The sequence below is a fragment of the Manihot esculenta genome, chromosome 3 (genome assembly GCF_001659605.2).
Source record: "Manihot esculenta cultivar AM560-2 chromosome 3, M.esculenta_v8, whole genome shotgun sequence".
In the NCBI taxonomy this organism is placed as follows: Eukaryota; Viridiplantae; Streptophyta; class Magnoliopsida; order Malpighiales; family Euphorbiaceae; genus Manihot; species Manihot esculenta.
Window position 1 is genome coordinate 11,916,246 of NC_035163.2, and position 22,004 is coordinate 11,938,249.

The 22,004-nt window shown below is 32.5% G+C and overlaps 1 protein-coding gene across 2 annotated transcripts; it reads left to right on the top strand.

Annotated features, from left to right (window-relative positions):
• Positions 1-1,280: 1,280 nt before the first annotated feature.
• On the top strand, positions 1,281-20,233 carry LOC110611518 (transcription factor GTE1). Of its 2 annotated transcripts, none has more exons than XM_021751903.2 (9): positions 1,281-1,442; positions 1,812-1,956; positions 2,463-2,678; positions 7,833-7,910; positions 17,831-18,055; positions 18,517-18,615; positions 18,806-18,864; positions 19,210-19,360; positions 19,520-20,233. In XM_021751903.2, exons 2-9 carry the CDS (start codon positions 1,831-1,833, stop codon positions 19,772-19,774), a joined length of 1,209 nt encoding a protein of 402 aa, XP_021607595.2. In that variant the 5' UTR covers positions 1,281-1,442; positions 1,812-1,830; the 3' UTR covers positions 19,775-20,233. The 2 variants fall into 2 exon arrangements, with proteins under 2 accessions (XP_021607595.2, XP_043810841.1); XM_043954906.1 differs by having other exon boundaries at positions 1,282-1,442; positions 1,831-1,956.
• The last annotated feature ends 1,771 nt before the right edge of the window (positions 20,234-22,004 follow it).

Below are 22,004 nucleotides of genomic sequence, written 5' to 3' on the forward strand. Positions count from 1 at the left end.
TTTAAATCTTAAAAGGGCCAGTGAGTAGTTACGTTCACCACTCACTATATGCAGTTGCATGAATGCAATATAATTTTTATTAAAATTAATTTAACTTTTTCAATTTATTTTAATATCTAGGGATGAATGCAAAATTGAATGTGTAAGGGGCTCATATTTCAATTGAAAATTTACATACTAATTAATAAAAATTAAACCAAGTAAACTTTAAAAGTAAATTTAATTGATGAAAAAAATTTAAAATTACCTGGAGAAAAGTTAAGAACAAAGAAGTCGATGCGTCGTGCCTATTAAGGTTTTTTTTTTCACTCTTTAATGGGATTTATTCCCATTTATTATCAAGTACTCTTGTTTTTAAAATTTTTTTTATTTTATATATAATAAAAGTTGGCTATTAAAATATTTTTAAATTTGAGAACCTTCAATAGAAATTGGATATTCAGATTTTTAAATTTGACAATTGGATCAAATTTAAAAAAGTTATTACTGAAATTCATTAAATCTTAATTTTTAATGGGATGGATCAATCTTCATACTAAAATTTCTTTTAATAGAATATAAAATTAATTTTTTTAAAAAATTAAAAATTTGAGAGGCTATGGTCACTCCAGTATCTATGTGGATTTGCCCCTGCTTATAAAGTAAAATAAAAATTGAACTACTATAAATAAGAAATTGAATTTTATTACAAGTCTTTATTTATTTATTTATTTTTTGAACAGATTAATAACATAAACTTTATTTACAACAAATGCTTGAAGAATGTAGTGATAAACAATGTGAACTAGATTGCTTAATTTAGCATTAATTTAATACTTTCGTACTAATTTGCCAAGAAAAGAAAATTTTGCGTTTATTTTGGCCATGAACAAATGGTACAAAGATTTATTTGGAAGGGACTCAGTAAAAAAATACAGTGATGACCATGTGATTTAGATGGCTTAATATGACATTTTTTTTTTAAAAATAAAAGAAATATTATTAACTCAAAAGGTATATGAACCCAAATTTATTGACCTAACTCAGAATGGGCCGATATTGCTAAAACATGAGCAATATCATTCGCAGACCTATGAATAAAAGCACGTCTTGCATCCTCATAACTTGATAGAAGTAATTTACATTCATTACTATCGTATTTATTTGATAAAAAAAATGATTTTGCGCTTATTTGTCTAGGAGAAATAATATAAGGATTTTTTTGGACCTTTTCCTTTGGCATGTAAACGGGAGTGCAAGCAAGCATGTAGAAAGAGCAATTGAAGTCAAAAACTATAAAAGGCCTAAATCTGTCCGCCACTCACCGCTCCACACCTCTCACAACACACACCTAGTTTCTTTACCTTGACGATTCTCTTTCAATTTTGGGTGCTCTCTGCCTCTCTCTACTACTTCCAACTCTTCTACGCTTCTTCGCTTGCTGGCGATGCGTCTGCCCTTTGGTAATTGCATCCCCAATTTTATGATATTTTTCTTCATGTCCAAGTTTGGTGCCTTGTCGTCTTCTTGATATGCTCACTCTCTTTTTCTTTTCTTTTTTCTTTGTTGTTCTATTGACGGATTGATTCTCTTTTTCTCTTCTCTTTGCATCTTTTCGTTGTTGATGCTGATATTATTTACATAATTGTAAAATGGGAATCATAGCGCTTGTTCGTGCATTCTGTGTATTGCTATGCCGTAAATCAGTTTTATTGGAATTAGCTTTAATTTTTAGGTTAGAAGGATCCAAGAATTGATTATGGTATTCGATCTCTGTTCAATTCAATTGGTTGTTTTTCTTTTTCTTTTTTTTTAACTCCTCTAAGATTCAGTTCTCTGTTTTCCCTATAGATGGAGCCCGTGACCAGATTCAATCCAGATATGAAAGACTTGGCACAGGGCAATGCTGATCCTAATGTCTCAGAATTGGAAGGGTTTAGCCATCACATTGATGAATTATTAGCAAAAGTTAATGAGGTGAGTTATACACACATAAAACTTTGTCTACTTTCTCTTGTTAAAAATTTTAATTTCAGCATTTTACTCTCAAATTCACATTAATAGACACGGGTATGCTGTATAGAAAAATTTACTCTCAACTCAAATTAATAGAAAAATTTTAATTTCAGCATTTTACTCCCGATTCACATTACTCTCAAGACCTGTAGTTATTTCTATGCAGTAAATTTGCTGGGTTATGGAGTTTTGTCTACTATTTCATTTTAGTTCCGAATCTGATACCAAAATATGTGACTGGTGTGGTTTAGATGGGAATTTGTAGATGAAGACACTTGCATCATGTGCAAAGAAAAATTGTTCATATCTTGTGGAATGTAATTGATCCTATTATTTTTGTTCAGATCCTGATTTTAACAACTTTTTAATTATGTAGAAATGTTGTCTGTGTTTCCCTTATCCCACTCCCATGAGCCTGATGGACGTGCATGTGGAATTTATACTGAAGATATCTGTTTTGCTTGCAGCTTGAACAAGGTGTCAATGTAGTCGAACAGTTCTACATGACTGCAGATAACAAACAACACAACACTGATAAGTATAACTCAGTTGTGAAGGACAAAATCAGGGAAAAATATTTAACCAAAATTGAGAATCAAGAGCAACATGCTTCACAGAGGGAAGCAGCTGCTGAAAAGAGGATGCGAGAACTTATGCGCCAGTTTGCAGGAATATTTCATCAGGCAAATATCAACACTTTTCTTTGTCTATTTGAAATTCTATTGTGTGGTAGGTAAAGGTTGCATCTACTTATTCTTTGAATGCATCACGAAACATGCATAATTTTCAAATTTAGCTTTTGGAGCATTCAAGTTGGTAACCCGACAGAAACCTCACACTTGAACTGAAATTTTGGTATCTTTTAATTCTTTGCTTCTTGTTCTGTTCCCTTTTTAATCAAGTGATTGTTGATATCTGTCAGGATAGTAGCAAATAGATACCTATATTCACTGGCTTTTGGGATTCCAATACTTTTAAAAAAAAATTTGAAGCTAATGATTGAACTTTCAAACTGTTTCACTTATATTGCCAATTTTGGAGCCTGAGAGCTGTTGTGGCTGACCAGAGTATTTTGTTTATGACACATTAGCAATTGTTAAGGGAAAAAAGGGAAAATTCTCCAAATGCTATTGCTACACTTTTCACCTTGAACTTGAATGGGCTTAGTGTTATTAAAGGTGTTGGGCTGGGCGGGACGAGGCGAGATGAGGTGAGGCCTCTTGCAAGAGGTGAGCGCCTTTCTCGCCTGGCTCGAGGCGTGAGGCTCACGTCACCTCTGAAAAATAACATGCATGGTCCTTTTCTTTTTCTTTCCTTTTAAAAACTAAACCTTAATACATATTTCCTTTTATTGGAGAACTAAATTTTAGGTGTTAATGAGATGATATATTCCCATAATTGTGCTAATTAATTAGGGATTTGTATATTATAATTAGTCTAATATAATCATGCTAACCAATTAGCATGGTTTTAATTGACGTAACGACGTTATTTCAAAGTTTTCAAAGGAGCTATGGCCGTTATATGACGGCGTTAAAAATTGCGTCAGTAACTGCCATTACTGGCCGACTTAACGGCCATAATAACGATCGTTACCGTCATTTGATGTGTAGAAATCTGTTGAATTTCTGCAGGAGACAACTCGCATGTAGTGTATGAACCATTGAAGGTAGAAAACACTTCTTTCATCACATTTTGAAATCTTCCACTTTCCATAAAAGCCAAAATTTACCCCTTTTTGATTTCTCTCAAGTTTCTCTAAATTTTCTCTCAACTTCAATACTCTTCAAGTGCTATTTATCAACTTCTCTACAAATTCTGGCATTGAAGATCTCAAATTATCCAAGATACTAAGTTGGTTTTGAAGTGCTATTGAGCAAAAGGTTAATTCTTCTTATTTTTCAATAATTTTTTTAGATTTTTTTAATCATTTTTTAGGGAATGCATAAATAAAAGTAGTTAGAAGTTAGAATATTAGATAACTTAGATTAGAAATTCAAAACATAAATTTTTATTTTTTTTCAACAATTTTTAGATATTTTTGAATCATTTTTTTGGTTTTTAGTAAATGCATAAATAAAAATAATTAGAAGTTTGAATAATGGATTAAAAATTTAGAATTTTAGAATTATAATCTAATATCATTAATTATTAAATGAGTTTTATGCTCTTATAAGTTATAGTAAACGATAACTTAACTATTAAGTATAAAACATAAATGTAGAATTTACAAGATTAAAAAATTATGAAAAATAGGTAGTAAGTATAAAAGAGACAATGCCCTTAAATTAAGACATAGTTTCTTCAAATAATTTAAATGATTTTGCATAATGTAAATGCTAAATGCTCATTCTAGTGGTAATTGAGGTTAATTATTATGTATGATGTTTAAAAATTATAGATTTTGTGTTTATTAGATATATTCGTACTTATTATTTAGTTGTATAACTTATTTTTGATTATATAATTAAATATTTCTAATTTCATGAATTTTGCAAATTTTTCAAAAAAATTTGCGTAACAAGTTGTTACCGTTATGTTATGACCATTATAAACCTATTTCTATTACCTGCAACTGCGATTTGAAACCATGCTAATAGGGATATTAGCATAATCATAAGGATATATATATATATATATAGCCTTAGGTGAGAGATGAGAAGCGAGGTGACACCTTTTGAAAGTGAGGCGCCATACTTATATATATACATATATGTGTGTGTATATATGTATGTATAATGTATAGATATATATGTATACATATATGTATATATATTGTATTAATTCCTTCTTAATTAGTTAATTAGTTAGCATAATTATAAGGATATATATTCCTTATTAGTTAGCAGAATTATAGGTATACTTATATATAAAATATGTCATCTTTTTCAATATTGGAATATACTTGAATATTGAAAGTCAACTATGTAGATATTATATTATTTCTTTTAATAATTAGTTCATATATTATATCTCTAGCCTTGATGACATTGAATGGGCCATGGATTTGCGAGTTTAGCTGCATGGTCAGATTGTTTTCTAGAGCATTTGAAATTTTTTTAAAGCATTGTTGGTTATGCTTCAAAGTGAGTTTTTGGCCAAAGTAGCCCAATCACCATGCATTGTCCTCCATTGTTTGATTCTTACACGAATGGTGCTAAGCTTTGAGACTATTAAAAAAGATGGCATATATCTTTTATTTTACTGTTTCAATGTTATATGCCATCTTTTCAATTGTTTTAGGCATTTGAGTTATTTTCTTGATTACATAGAGAAGGTTGTGAGCTTAACCTTCTTGTTTTTATTACAATTTAGAAGTTGCTAGTTGGTCTGGAGTGGGATGTGTTGCTTTATTGCATCCAAGCTTGCATTTATAAGCTTGGTCATGAGTCATGACTCTAATGCCCTTCTTTTGACTGCTTTAGTGATGCTTAGTCTGTTTTCTCTTACATTGACAGTGCAACAAAAGTTTTCATGCCATAGGTTTCCTTCTTGGATTGGGATTTTAGCTTTGCTATGCTGAAAATAGTTTTTGGCTCCCTCCCCATTTTTTCTTAACGATTGCTGATATATGATACATATTTTGGCCAGCCATATCAGCTCTTACATGACCAATTTAGCCAAAATGTGTGACTGCGATACAATCAAAACAAATTTGAAAGTTCAATAACTTATTTGGAAAAATTAAAAGATTGTGATAAAATCACAAGTAGACGTAAACTATATTTATTTATTCAGTTAGGCCTATTTGTTTTATTAGTTGGGCGTCTAACAGCTGAAGCTTTTTGTGCAACTGTTTAACAATTGCCAGTTTATGGCTTGATGCATTCTAGCGTGATAACTGACTAAATTGTAGAAGGCAAAGCAGTCTGGAGCTCATGTTCATTACATTATTTTCATCTGCAATCCCTCTAAGGCTGATGAGAAAGGATGTAATCATGTAATTGAACAGCCATGCAGACATCTGTAGAAAACGTCTGACAAGTTCATATGGTATGCATGTTCAGATGGGACACTTAGTAAGAACCTGAATCTGTCACAATAGGTACCAGTTTGTTTTCGTTTCAGTGTCAATCATTATCCCTCTTTTTCTTGAATACCAAAATTTCATCGACTTTATGCATCATCTTAAAATTTACGCCTATTTATCATATGAACCCTCACATTTATTTAAGCTTTCTCATTAGATAAGATTCACAGTGCAACCATATTCTGTTGCATTGTGATATCAGATTTCTAGACACTTGGACCTCATTAAAGAATACACTCTCTGAGCTTTTTTCATGGGTAAAAAGCTGGTTTATCATAGCCTTCTATTTCTATATTACAGTATACCAGCATGAAACTGCTATGGTTTACAAAGCTGGTTTGGGCAAAGATAATGATACAAATTTCCAATCTTAATAAAAATTTAGAAGTTCAAGCATTTTGAGAATTTGATTGGTGATCAAAGATTGTATTGTTGAGAAGTTAAGTGGGTTGCTATTGTATCATTGTGTACACCAGCAATTTTTTTTTTTTGCATCAGAATTTTGAACAATCTGCTCATTTTTAGGGGCTTAAAAAGATGTTTTCGTATTGGGTCTCTCTCATTATCTTTGATGAGGTTGTCTTACATATCAGACCTGTAATTCCTTGGAAACAGAGAAATAGGGAGAGAAAGAAATAGAAGTAGATTGGGTTGAGAAAAGAAATAGAAAAGGGAGAAGTAATAAAGAGAATTAGAGAAGAGGAGAGAGCAGAAATAGAGACAGAGTTTATCTTTGTTATCTTTGATTGCTTATGAGCTTGAATTTCTTTCTCTTTCTATTGATGGACTATTCCACTACTTTATTCCTTAGTCATAACATGGTGATGCTCAAGTCTTCAGTAGTCTTGTAGAGGGCTGGACCAGATTCATCAGAATTACAATTTGGGTTGTCGGGCATATAACTTGTGAAATTGTAGATCTCTTTTCCTCTTTGAATGAGTTTCATTTCCCTAGGATGAAGTGAGAGGGACACTTGTTTCGTTAACACAACGACAATCATTTTTCTTATTCATAATGTTGGAGATGTTTTGAATAACATTTTAAATTGTAAGTACCTTCATATGATATGCATTACTCACATTATTAACTTGGCTATGGTTGATGGATTGAAGGAAAATATTGTTTCAATTAAAAAGGTAGAAAAGCAGGGAAATATGTGAGGTAATCTCTTATTAGGTTGCAAAAATTCAAATCATGTTGTGAAATGAGGGATTCAAAATTAAAGTTTTTTATGCTTAGATGTGTGTACCAGGTAGAACTCCACTTATTCGATAGTAAGAACTGCTAAAAAGTTTTAAAATACATTTAATAGATATGCAACTGTTGATTCATGTTGTAAACTTGATGTTCCTTCAAAAGAATGTGATGGTGTGCTTTATAGTTTAGATTGAGAATATATTAGAAAAGTTATAGAATTCTTGGGGTGCTTTTATGATCTTATAATAAAGATTTTAGATTCTACATATGTCAGTTCCAATATATTTTTTTATGAGATAGATAAGTTTAGTTGATTATTTATTGCAAGAGTAAAAAATGAGTGATGACTTAGCTTTGGTAAGTATGGGTGAAAAGGATGAAATTGAAGATTTCTTTTTCTTTCTCATCCCCTCCATCCCTTGATCTTTAAAAGATACATGATCATTTCTCCTCTTTCAAATTATAGTTGTTTGACTTAGATATTTCACTTTAGGGGTCAAGCTTTCTTAGTTATCATTATTAGTCAAAATGATGGTCTTTTGGCAATATCAAACACATATTGATGTAATCTTATTTACATCAACTAAATTTTTATTTATCTCTTGATTAGATCACTCAGCACAGTTGGGCATGGCCTTTCTTGGAGCCTGTAGATGTTGTGGGACTTGGTTTGCACGACTATTATGAGGTAAAGCTTAGTGTTTTTATTAAAGTTCCAATTGCTAATTTTAGCTCTAAGAACAATTATTAACACATTTTGCTATTTCTAGTTTCCCCTTTATAGCTCTTTCTTATTTATAATTTTCTTTACTTTACACTTCATGGCTTTTATAGGAAAAATTTATGGAGACAATTCTAACTCTGGGTTGTTTAAGAACTAATGAATCTGTAAATTTACCTTTTCTTTAACCCTAAAAACGAAAAGGGTTTCAGCCAAGTCAATCATATTGTCATTATATGTGCAATAACTGTGATAGTTGGACAAGAAAATTAGGGGAAGAATGTGAGAAAAATTGCTTCATCATTCCTTCAAGCATCTATTAGTGTATATACAGTTCACACTCTAATAATTCACAGAAATAGAAGATTACATAATTATAATCTGAATTTACTATCAAGATTATAACTCATGTTAAATTTAGAATAATAAAAGAGAGAGGAGAAAATAACATAAGAAGATTTACGTGGTTCGGCTACGAAAGCTTACATCCCAATCTAAAAGGCCACATCTTTATTGAATTGGATTATTTTCTCATAATGCAAAGACTTTTCTATTTATAATGGAGGATCTAAGACATATATTTATGATACCATAAATTGAGGGATTCTCTGACTATAATAGAAATATATTAAATCCCCTTTTTAGGAATATATAAACATATATTATTCTATCTATATAGGAATACAAATCTTATATTAAATAGGAATAATTTTCCATAATACTCTCCCTTAATTGTAGTATAGAATCTCATCGATTTTAACACTTTCCCTTGATGAGCTTCTATGTCGAAGCCAAAAACTTCATCGTAACATTGTACAATTAGCAACTCATGAGCATATTCAAAAACACTTGTACAAAGGCACTAACAAAGTACCAAGATACAAAACAATCTTTAGAATTGCACTTCCCAATCCAAAGGCAACGTCGATGAGGAAATATCAACATAAAGTCTCTTTGCAAAGGCAATATCAACACAAAATCCCTCTACAAAGGTAATACCAAAAAGGAAACATCAACACAGAATCCTTCTCCAAAGACAATACCGACGAGGGAACATTAGCACAAAATAACTCATAGGATTGAACAAACCGCACCAATCGAAAACAGACGTAGGTGTGAACAATGCCCATACACAGTATTAATGAATAGTGCTTGTGAACGGTGTTGATGAACAGTATCATGAAGAATATTGATGAACAGTTCTTAAGCCTCAATTCTCATACCATGTCAACTTTAGAATAATAAAAAAGAGAAAAAAATAACACAAAAAATTTACGTGGTTCGGCTATGAGAGCCTACATTCATGGACACAACCTCAAAGGCTATATTTTTATTGAATTGGATTATTTTCTCATAATACAAAAGCTTTTTTATTTATAATGTATGATCCAAGACATATATGGTATGATATCTTAAATTAAGGAATTCTCCAACTATAATAGCCAATAGGAATACATCAAATCCCTTATTTTAGGAATACATTGACATATGTTATTCTACCTATTTAGGAATACAAATCTTATATTAAATAGGATTAACTTTCCATAACGCTCCTTAATTGTAGCATGGAATTTCATCAATTCTAACAGCTTATAGTCACTCACATAATTGCAATAATTATACAACTGGCTTGCTAACACTCTCCCTTAAGCTGGAGCTATATGTCATATGCTATCAGCTTGTTATGAATGTAATCGTCCAGACACTTATAACTGATTTAGTGAGAATGTTTGCTAAATGATCAACTGAATTGATGAAACTAGTAGTAATGCACCTTGATTCTATCTTTTCTATAATAAATTGACAATCCATCTCTGTATGTTTCATTCTTTCATTAAAAACTGAGACTTAAATCAAGATGCATTGTTGCTTGATTGTTATAAAGCGACTTCATTGGTTTGGTATTTCCATGTCTCAGCTCTTGAAGAAGTTATTTTAATTAGATAAATTCACAAGTTGCTAGGCAATAGCTTGGTCTTCTACCTTTGCACTTGATCTAGCCATTGTATCTTGCTTTTCTACCTTTTTTAGGTTATTATATTCCCTTGAACTAAGACACAATATCCTAAAGTAGACCGTTTGTCTAAGAGAGAATCTGCATACTTTGCATGAGAGTATCCAACAATCTACGTATAACCTTTGTCTTCATATAACAAGTTTTCTCTTAGGGCTTCTTTAATATATTTAAGAATTCACTTTATTGCATTCCAATGACTATCACACACGGGGCTTGGAGAGATATATTAACCATACTGATGACAAAAAAACATATGGTTATGTAATTGTGAGATAATTAAGTTTACAATTGACTTAATTACCAAGATCTTCCAAGGGTTTCTCTTGTTTGAAAACAAATTTAACATTTGGATCCACAGAGTATCTGTATACTTGCAATATATAAAATTGGTTGAGACAAAAAAAAATTGCAGGAAACTAACAAATTATTGAATCACAGTAAGCACAAGGAAAAATTAAAGAAGAAAAAATACTGATTTTCAATATTGAGTAGCAAAATTTCAGTATTTAGCCAATAATTTCCCATAAACAAACAAACAAACAAATACAATGTGATTTATAACTGTTAGAGCTACAAGGAAATCAAACGAAACAGAAAAGAAACAATATTTTTTATAAGCCAAGAAAAAATATCACAAAAGTAAATCATTCTTCAACAAGAATGGTGTTGATTCCTCGCCTCCTTCACCAAGAAACTCTCATGGTAGATTGTAGATGAGAAGGAGAAGAAAGAAGATTTATGTTGGGTTAGATGGGAGTTAGACTTCCAATTTTTGGTAGGAAGAAAAAAGTAAGTGAAATGGCAATGCTAAATGTGAATAGTGGAAGAGTGTTAGGTCTTGGAGTAGCATAAGAGAAACACGTGGAAATAAAAGAAGAGAGGAGAAAAAAGAGGAGAGGGCCAGCTAATTCTGAAGGAGGCTAGTGTTAAAGTTAAAGATATATACGCACTCAAATTGGATGGTGAAGATGATTTTAAATGAGATGGCCAGGATTAATTAAAGTTTGATATAAAAAAGCAAAGAGTTGGAGTTAAGGATTGAACAAAGTACCAAGAGTTCAAAAGTGGCACTCACTCACTAGACCCTATGTAATTAACATATAAGGTTTTCACACAATTTTTATTTATCGGTCAGTTCGGTTCATCTGAATTTTTTTAATCAACAACCTATCAGAACCAATCTAAGCGATTTTTAAAATAATCAAACCTGAATCAAACAGAATTTTATATTAAACTGAACCAAAATTAAAATTCAGTTTAATTTGGTTGGTTATTTTAGTTTAAAGTTTAATTTGAATTCTACTCACCCCTAGTGCCAAGAGTCTAGGTGCAAGGCACAAAGAAAAGAGTTTCATAAACTTAAATTATATATATTGTAGTTTTAATTAATGTAGTGTTGCCATTTATTCTATTAGTTTTAATATATCATTTATTCTATTAGTTATTTTTATTTTCTTGCACCACTTAAAATGCAGTATTGTGAATTTTATTTTTAAATAAATATAATATTAAAATGATAATTTTAAATTCTGTTGCATTGTAATTTTAATTTTTACTAAACATAATTGAAAATAACTAACATTGTTTATAAATCCATATGTATTTGGTTTAAGAATGTTTATAATTAGGCTAAATATATACTTGCGCCCGTTATTGAGGACCAACTCATTGAACATTTGAGCTAAAATGGTAACTTATTGATCAATTAAACTTATAAAATTCATAATAGTTAAACACAAATTAACAATGTCATTGATGATTTATCAAAAAAAAAAAAAAGTTACATGTAATTATTGCTTATTACACTCTAAATTTGTTTTATTGTACTCAAATTTTATCAAATGAGGAAATGACTTGTCTTATTGAGAGTAACTTTGTTATTTTGTAAACATTTATCTCTCAATATGCAATATTTAAAGTATAATTAGCAACATATTGTTTTTTTTTTTTTAATTTTTTGATAAGTGGTCACTGTTCGATTGTCTGATCGACTCAGTTGTTATTTCTTCTCGAATGTTAACTATATTGGGAGGGTTCTTTAGTTGCACCTCAAGCCAAATAATCTCAAACAATCTTGCAGTAAAAAAAAATCAACTTGTTGATTTGTTTAGACAGTTATCCCACTCACAAGTAAGGATTTAAATTGGTGCTAGTAAAACCATAACTAAGCCTCACAAGTAAGATGAAAGGCAGCTAAACTGACTTTATTTACTTTTGTTGTTCGTTGATTGTGAAAGAATTGTTCGCAATGATTAAGTAACCCAAGCAAATCGTTGGAGTCATTAAACAAGGGGAAGTCTAGTCTTGCATATCTAGGCACTACGTGCCTCTTAGAATGATTATTGTTTGATGTTACAAATACAAATAGACCAATAATATTATTCAATAGAGTTTAAATATTGAATAAATCTATCAACTATAGTAGATTATATTAGACTTGCAAGACTGCAACAAACAAATTGTAGTTATCTGGTAGTTTTTTACTAGATTCCAATGATCTTATCTTAGTAGTTTCTTGTATAATGATTGCTTGTATTAGATTGCTACTTTAATTAGTAGTTTCTTATCTTATCATTGTATGAGTTTCCACTATATAAGGGATTTATTTTTATTCAATAAAATAAGTAGATTAATTAATGAGATTTAAGACTCTCATATTAATGAGTCTTAGGTGTTAAGAATTCCCTCTGATGAACCTCTTCCCTATCAATCGTTCCGCGACACAATTTGTGACAAAGTATCATAACAACTTAGTGTTAGAGCCCTTCATCATGGATAATCCAACAAATTTAAAAGAGAATGCTAAATTATTTTGTACAATGATTTGATTCACATTTGAATGACATATCTCGCCTAATTTTTTTTTTGAACCTTCAGTAGAAGGGTGAACCATAGCCAAGATTGAATGAATAGTAGCTAATAAAATTTTAGTCAATAAGCTATTGATAGGATAGAAGGGCATGTGGTGCCTCGATATGCCAAACTCGACTTTTCCTCATGTGTTGACGTAGATGACCCATTATTTTCTTATATTCTGGGATTTGCATGTAACAAGACAAGGGACAATTGGGCAATTTTTATATGTTTTCTCTATTGAAGGAAGTGTGTTTATATACAAATTACAAGGCCTTATTAAGGCAACTCATAAGAATCCCCTATCAATCAATTAGTATCAATTAGCTTATGATTATGTAATCTCCTTTAATTATGTACAGATTATGTTCACACTCTAATACTTCTCCTTAAGTTGGAGTATAAATGTTTATCATATCCAACTTGTTAAAAAAATATTCTATTCGAGACTAATTTAAAGCTTTGGTGAGTAAATCACCCAGTTACTCTCATGTTTTCACATAACTAGTGGACATTAAATTTTCTTGAATCTTTTCACGGATGAGATGACAATCAACTTCAATATGCTTAGTCCGTTTATGGTATACTGGATTGGAAGGAATGTGAAGAGCAGCATGATTATCACACCAAAGTTTTGCGGGTGATGCAACATCCATACCAACTTCTTTTGGCAGATGATTTATCCAAAGAATCTCACAAGTGGATTGAGCCATAGCCCTGTATTCTGACTCGACTCTGGATATGGACATCACATTTTGCTTTTTACTTTTCTAAGACATTAGGTTTCCTCCAACAAATACATAGTAGTTTGTAGTCGACCTTCTATCACTTTTGGATCCTGCCCAATCAGCATAAGAAAAACACTCAAGTGCAGTATGCTCATGATCACTGTAGAGTATAGCGAGTCCAGGGAGTCCCTTTTATATAATATAGAAAACATGAATTGGCTTACAACACTTATTGCAAAAGCAATATCTGGCTGAGTCATCACCATAAGATAGTTCAGCTTTTCAACCAACTTCTTGTACCTCTCTGGATCATCATAAGGTCTCCGTCATCCTTTCTAAGACATATATTAGAAATCATTGGTGTGTTATAGATTTAGCTCACATCTTTCCAGTTTCTGCAAGTAAGTCAAGGATATACTTCCTTTGAGACAGGAAAAATTTTCCTTTTACTCAACAAGACTTCGGCTCCGAAAAAGTACTTAAGCTGACCTAAGCCTTTGGTATGAAAACTCGCATTTAACTAGTTTTTGAGAGAAGAGATCCCTCCACTATCATTCCTTGTAATGACAATATCATCAGCATACACAACAAGTAGAATAATATCAATATCTTAATTTCTATAGAAGGCTGAGTGGTCACACTTGCCGTTTTTCAACTCAAATTCTTGAATAACTTCACTGAACTTGCCAAATCATGCACGATGACTCTGCTTCAAACCATATAAACATTTCATCAAACGGCAGACTTTCCCATACTCTCCCTAAGCAACAAACTCTAGCGGTTGCTCCATATATACCTCCTCTTAGAGGTCATAATGTAAAAATACATTCTTGATATCCAACTGGTGTAAAGGCCAATGCTGAGAAATAGTCAGGGAGATGAACAAGCGAACCGAGGTCATTTTTGTCACATGAGAAAAAGTGTCTATGTTGAAAACTCAACTAAAAGATCTCTCCATATATTGTAGCTGTTAGTGAAGCAAAAAATGACTATGTTGCTCTCACCTATTGAGCTTAATCCCCAAATCACCCAAATCCCTATCCCACTGTCCATTTCTACCTCTTCAACTGCGTTGCCATCATAATGAACTTCAATTTTTCTTCCCTTTAGCAGCTTCTGCATCCAATTAACTCGCTTCTACTCCCAGCTTGTCAGGCTCCATCTCAATCAAATTTGCATCCACATCCTTACCCATTTCTATCGAAACCTCCTTTCCTTTATTATCCACAACCTCAATTCCATTATTATCCAATGAAACCTGAGCCTAGCTCATCTCTAAACCCTTACCTTCATCCCTAACCAATTCACCCCTCTCTAGTTTTCCAACTTTCTGCTGTTCTACAACATATATCATCAGCATCATTTATTGATACTGTCAATATTGGCTCTTCAATTTTCAGTGTTGGAAATTTTATGGGGTCAATAGAAGTGGAACCAACAGCACTCTTTTCAAAGGGAGAATGTGGGTTTTCCTAGAGGGCATTTGGATTTTGTGTCTTGATTTCAAAATCGTCTTCCCCGCTCATGAACCCCATTGCTATTTCCACCACTAATGTTATTGTTACCATTACTAGCAACCTCTAAAGCATAATTCTCAATTGCATCATCAATAACAAAATGGTTTGGAGAAGGCAAAGATGATGAGGAAGAGTAAGGGGAACCTGATGAGTTGGAGACATGCGATGGCTCTTCTGCCACAGAGGGCTTGGAAAATTAGAATCCATGACATTAAGAAGCGGAGAAGCAAATGGTGTAGAGTTATGGAAGCACGTAATTGTGATACCAAGCAGTGAGAATATAGGAACTTCATGCAGAGAGGAAGATAGATTGAGAGCAAGATAAATGGAGGCAGGGAATCGGGTTATAGAGAAGTAAAAGGAGCGCAGAGAGTGGTTTCTTAGGGATCTCTCAAAGAGGGGAGTTGTTTATACACTAACAGAAAGGGTAATTTTGGAATAAAAAATTTCTCACCTTTTGCTGCATAGGCTAACAGTAACAGTACTAAAGCTTAATGAGAGGGACCTTTTAATTAAGTTTTCAAATCCATAGGAATTATTTGATGTATTTTTGAAAACACAGGAACTATTTCATTAGTTTAGCTACACCACTGGGACTAAATAGTAATTTTTCTTATAGAATAATTCAAGCATATATAAAATGTTAATACATAACTTAGGCTTGGCTGTCGACCGGTTCCTTTCCGGTTGGGGGCTGGAACCGCTGGTTTGTAGAAGTTTCGATTTGAAATGATTCTAGTTCCAAATTGTTTCAATTCAAAAATGGTTTTGGTTCAAAGCGGTTCTGGTTTGGTTTTGATTACAGTTTGACTCTGATTTGAAATTTTTTTAAACTACAAGAATATTAATATTTTACACATTCGAATTCATAAGTTTATAAAATTTAGACTTATGATACTTCACTTATTTATGTATAGTACAAAAATTAGAGGGAACCAAATCAACCAATATAATTTTTTTTAAAAAAAAAGGGAAGAAAACCAAAATTTTCAAATTAAATTGGCCAGTTCTGTTCTAATTCAAGGAGAGGGGAACTAGAACCTGCCGCCCTAGTAGGCAGTTTCAGTCTAGTTTAGGAACAGGAACTGATTGACCAATCCAATCCTGGGTTTGACCGGACCAGTTTTGGTCTGGGTTCAGACTATGGCCAGGACTACATATACTAATACAGTTCAATCCAAACACAAACTTTAAACATACTTCATAATATAGTTGAATCAATCAATTTATTCTCAATTCAAATGGCAATATCCAAACACATACCTACAAACAACAAGCTGTATGAAAATACATACCATATCGATACTATTGAATAGTTTGTCATTAAACAGAGCCAGTGTGAGTAAAACCCAAAAATTGAGCAGCAGTATATTAGCAAACTCATAAACCCTAAACCCCTAAACTCAACTGAAATATATACTTGCATTTGGCAAACCCATAAACTAAACTGAATAGCAATATATTAGCAAACCCATAAGTCAATTAGCAAATACTGATAAATCATTAAACAAACCTCCAAAACCCCGCTTTTCAATCCACCAAATGAGTTGGTTGGTGGAGTTTAATTCCTTAATTTATCTTTCTTTAGAAAGCCTCCATACACTCTATTCAAACATATTGCAAGGCTCTAATACCACGTGAAAGTAGATGAAGAAGATAGAGAAGGAAAATAATGTGAGAAAAATTGCTTGATCTTTCCTTTAAGCATCTAGTAATTTATAAACACTTCTGTGATACACTTGAAGGTTACATAATTAGAGCCTGATTTTATTCTTAAGATTATGGCTCGCAATTGCTTACACGATCATAATAATCATACAGCTAACATTTTAACAATAACAATCATCAATCATGCTACAATAAAAAATAAAAGATTGAAACTTTTTAAACTAAAAGAAAAGGAACTGTGGAAGGACAAGGACTTGATTCTCTACCTCTTTCTTTCACATGCTTTTGGGCCTAATATGTTTCAATGCGAAAAACTTAAGCAGTTTGGGATTGTGGGTGAACACAATCACAATTCTTATGCCTTAACCAGATAGGCCAACTTATTTCCTCTCGGAGACCATAATTGATCACCTTAACAACCTTTGCTGTGTTAATGGGTATTAATATCATCTGCCAGGTGCCGGCATACAGTGATGCCATGAAGCTGTAAGTGAAAGTTCGTTGATTGGTTTCATGTGATTGGTAAAAGTGGAAATTTTGGTTTCAAGGTTTCAAAAGCTGTGTTTTGTGTAGAAGGTGTTTTAGTATTTTGGCTCCTATGCTCACTTGCATTTAGATTATCACTAAAATTTTCCCCCTTCTTTTATAATATTACACTTGCAAATTTGATAAAATAGTTTCTCCTAACATTTCAAACAACTTTTTATAAACCTAATGGAAATTACAGAAATTAGGATAGAGATCTTCATCTACTAGTCAAGATCTGCAAAGATGCAAATATAAAATTTAGTTTATCGTTCTATTTATGAAAGCCTGTGGTTGGCAGTCTCCATAGATTTTTTCTGTCATAGTCATAGTAGATCATGAAAATGTTAAAAGCTTTATCAGCATGCTCTAAGGTTCTATCAGATTCTTTTACTCAAGAAAGAAAGAAGGATAGAAGAAAAAAATAGTTGGGTTAAAATTGTCTATAATCTGATTCTTGTTTATTTTCTTTTAATCTTTACATGCTGCAGCCTTGTTTTCATGATCCAGCATTATTAACTTTTTATTTTCCTTTTTGGTGCATGACTTTAATTAACATGTTTGTTTTGTATCCACCAGGTAATTGAAAAGCCAATGGACTTCGGTACAATAAAAAATAAAATGGAAGCTAAGGATAGCACTGGGTACAAGAATGTCCGGGAAATATATGCTGATGTTAGGCTGGTTTTTAAGAATGCCATGAAATACAATAATGAAAGGGATGATGTTCACATAATGGCCAAAACTTTGCTGGAAAAATTTGAAGAGAAATGGCTTCAACTTTTGCCTAAGGTTGTTGAAGAAGTAAGTAATTACCCCAGTTAGATTGTAGTCTACTATCATCAGGAATTAGCTTGATTATTTTTCTGGGACTCCTTTGGCATTTGTTAAGCCTTTATTTTAGCTTTGTATATTCCTTGAATTGTTGGTTAAATTCAACTTTTGAATGCTAACATCAGATCTTATCTTACCCTACCCTGCTCTCACCCTCTTATTTATACACAGCTTTGATAATCATTGCCACATCATTTGGCAGGAGATTCCATTCCATGATTCTCTCTAACTAGCCTCAGCTGTCTATTCCAGAACCATCTTGCTGTCTCCTTTCTGTTGCTTCTTCAGCCTCTTTCTATAACAAACTTTTAAAACATTAGGCCCCTGGCCCATGGTCCCTTTCCTTGGGCTACTGCTATCAGTTAAGCCTTTATTTTAGCTTTGTATATTCTTTGAATTATTGGTTAAACTCCGCTTCTGAATGCCTGCAGGAAAGAAGACAAACAAAGGAGCAAGTATCAGTGCAGGCAGGCGCAAGACTAGCTCAAGAGGCTTCATATGCCAATATGTCTAGGGATTTAAGCAGAGAAGTATGTGGAAACTTAAAGAGCTTTCAATAAACAAACTATAAGATTAAAAAATAAAGATTCATCAAGTTCTATAACCTTTTGCTAGTATTCTTTTCTTTCAAATACAGATTATGCCATCTTTTTAAGAAGTGGAAGATTGTATGCACCATAGTAACCTGTCAATTGTTTTGAATTGCTTTGATGTTTTCAGCTTTCTAAGGTTGATGTGCAACTGGAGAAACTCAGAAAAACAGTAGTTCAAAAATGCAGGTCAGTGTCACTTTGGATTTCGTATTTGTTGATTTGGATGTTTGTGGTGTAGGATTTTACCATTATATGCAAGTTACTGATGTGGTCCTCTTGATCCTTGGAGCATATGTTTTTGTAGTAACAAATCTTAATAATTCTTTATACTGGCTGTTGTTGTGATTGCATATATGAAGCCAATATTGTTGGACATGCCAATATATGAGGTTAATATCATTGTGCTCGGTGTCAATGCACACTTAAATAATATAGCGTTGTTCTGTTTGTGCTTGTAGATTCCTGAATAATTGTTGTTGCAACCATGTTTCATTATTCTGTTTTCTCTTACTATTGCAAAAATTGATCCAGAAAAATGACTGTTGAAGAGAAAAAGAAACTAGGGACGGCTCTCACTCGCTTATCCCCTGAAGATCTGACTAGGGCACTGGAGATAGTTGCTGATGATAATCCGAGTTTCCAAGCAACAGCTGAGGTGGTGGACCTTGACATGGATGCTCAGGTTGCAATCTCGATTCTCACGTTTGCAAATAGTCTTAAGAATATCATCTTGTTGTATAGTTGGTTTATTAATTATATTTGGTCAACAATGCTTTTAAGAATAACATTAGTCTCTTATTCTATTTTATTTATTTTTTTAATTAAATGTTTCTCCTCGTAGAGTGAATTGACATTGTGGAGGCTAAAGGTTTTTGTGAAGAATGCTTTAAAAGGTATGGGCAGGAATTCTGCTGGTGTGGATGGCAACAACAGCAATGAAAAAAAGGACAACACCAACATCAATAACAAGAGGAGCAAAAATTCTATCCCCACTGCTACTGCTGCAACCACCACCAACAAACGAAGAAGAGAGATGCGTGATGCTATTAACAGGACATCTACGAAGAAGACTAGGCGAATCTCCCTCATTTCATGAATTCACCAATTCTGGAAGTTCCAACTTCCCTTTGGTTATCATGTGAAGTTGACGGTGTGAATGTAAAGTTGTTGGAAAACTATAACCAACCCCCCCATCCCCCCCCCCCCCCCCCCCCCCCCCCCCCCCCCCAAAAAAAAAAAAAAAAAAAGAAAAAAAAAAAGAAAAAAGAAGAGCAAGTACATATGATAAAATTACAACATACAGCTCATTCACTCAACTGTGGAGTTGATATTGCCTCGTGATAATTTTAATCTTATGGCGGAATAAGAACGTCGTCAGAAGATTCAACTAAAAGCATTTCTAGTGAGAGTTTTAGAAAGGGTTTAGATGCGACAAGTTTCTATGCTTAATGGTAAGACTTCCGAACTTGTACATGCATGTGCAGGCAGGTGAGCTCCTGCCTTGCCTGATACATATGAAACCTCATGAATTTAATTGATCTCATTGTAGGAGCAATTGTGTGCGGAGACGGCTTTTTAGGCAATTTAGAATTTTAAGCAACTTGGAATTCGAGCATGCATTCCTTCAGGAAAGGGAGGGAAAATCATGCATGCATCACATATCTATACTAAACGTTCAAAGTGTCGCATCACAATATAATGATGGTCGCAACTCTTGTCACCTTAATTGGTCTTTTAGTTCGTTTTTCCCTATGTTTGGAATTTAATCCAGAATTTTAGTTCAAATGATTTCTTTTTTAACAATTATTTTATTGGAATGAAATTTAATTCTTTCTAGTTTTAAAAAAATTTCATTTTAAAAAATAAAAAATTTTTCACAAAAATTTATTTGAATTTTTTTTATTAAATGAATTATGCTAAAAGAGGAGTTTGAGATCATCAAACATATTGAAGAGGGCGGTTGTTTTAACTTTTAAATACAATTAATAGTTATAAGAAATGATGGATAACATACAAATATTATACATAGTAATCAAATTAATTATAATGACTTACAATTATATAATTAAAAGTTGGTGTATTGAAGCTACAACAAATTTGAAAAACCGAAAACTCAGCAAGACAATTACAAAAGAAAGAGAAGAGAAAAATAGAGGAACTAGAAAGTAGAGGGTTATCTCCACCGAAAGATGCGTGTTCTATTCTGAAATATGGAACAATGTATTTATAAACGTGATGGATTGCATTCCTGTATTTGTAAATTTATGGTCTTTTTAAAAAATATGCTTGTCTTGTTGTGTTTTTGTGAAAATTCTTTGAACTGGGATTTTATTTATCCGCCATTTGGTTTCTAATTGAGATTCTTCCTACCGTTATTTCGATTCTATCTGTTTGCCATTATGTTTATTGCAATCTTCACATGGCTTTAGATTTTGGCCACGAATGTTTTACTCTAGAGCTTGTTATTTTAATTGGGTTGGTCTAATGGGGTTTATAATATTACTAAGTCAATAAAGATTATTTAGACACTTTATTTTGACATAACAACATAAAAAGGTCCATTTAAAAAAAAAACATAAAAAGGTACTTTTGGATAGATGGATGTCATTTATTATTAATGGAATCAACTTACAGGACGTTTTAATATAGTATATAAAATATAAGAATAATTTAATTAATTAGATAAAACTATAAGGATAAAGTAGTAATTACTTCTAAATTCAATTCAAAGTTGTGTGAAAACCAAACAAGAAAGTTAGCAACTTCAGTAGGATGAGAAACCATAGATCTATAGGTATAAATGTGGTTCTTAAGCACGACCGAGACGAGAGCTAAGGGAGGACCATTTGACAAGTCTTGACAAAAAAGAATAAAAGGCAAAGCTCCGAGACCAGAGCAACATAGCAAAGGACCATCGTGAGCATCACTGAGATAACCAATTGGACTTTGTCACCAACCTGCAATATAAAGAAGAGAGCACTAACAATGGAGAAAATACAACCAAAAGAAGTAGCTCCAGAAAAAACCATCTTTCGATACCGTCATCGCTACTTTTAACCATAACAATAAAAATATTTACAACTCATCATAGATGAAAGAGAGTAAACCCCATATGAGCTGAGGAAGGAGTGACATTCCTTGCCAGGGAACAAAGGAAGATTGACCGACGACCAGGAAGAGGAGGGATGAAGTCTTAGCACATAAACAATAAAAAGAGAGGAATCCCTCTCTCTAAAACGACTAGAGAGAGTAACTTGATCAGGCATATGCTCTAATTTTTAAGGATTAAATAGTTACACTTTACATGATTTAAGAGTTTAATAGTT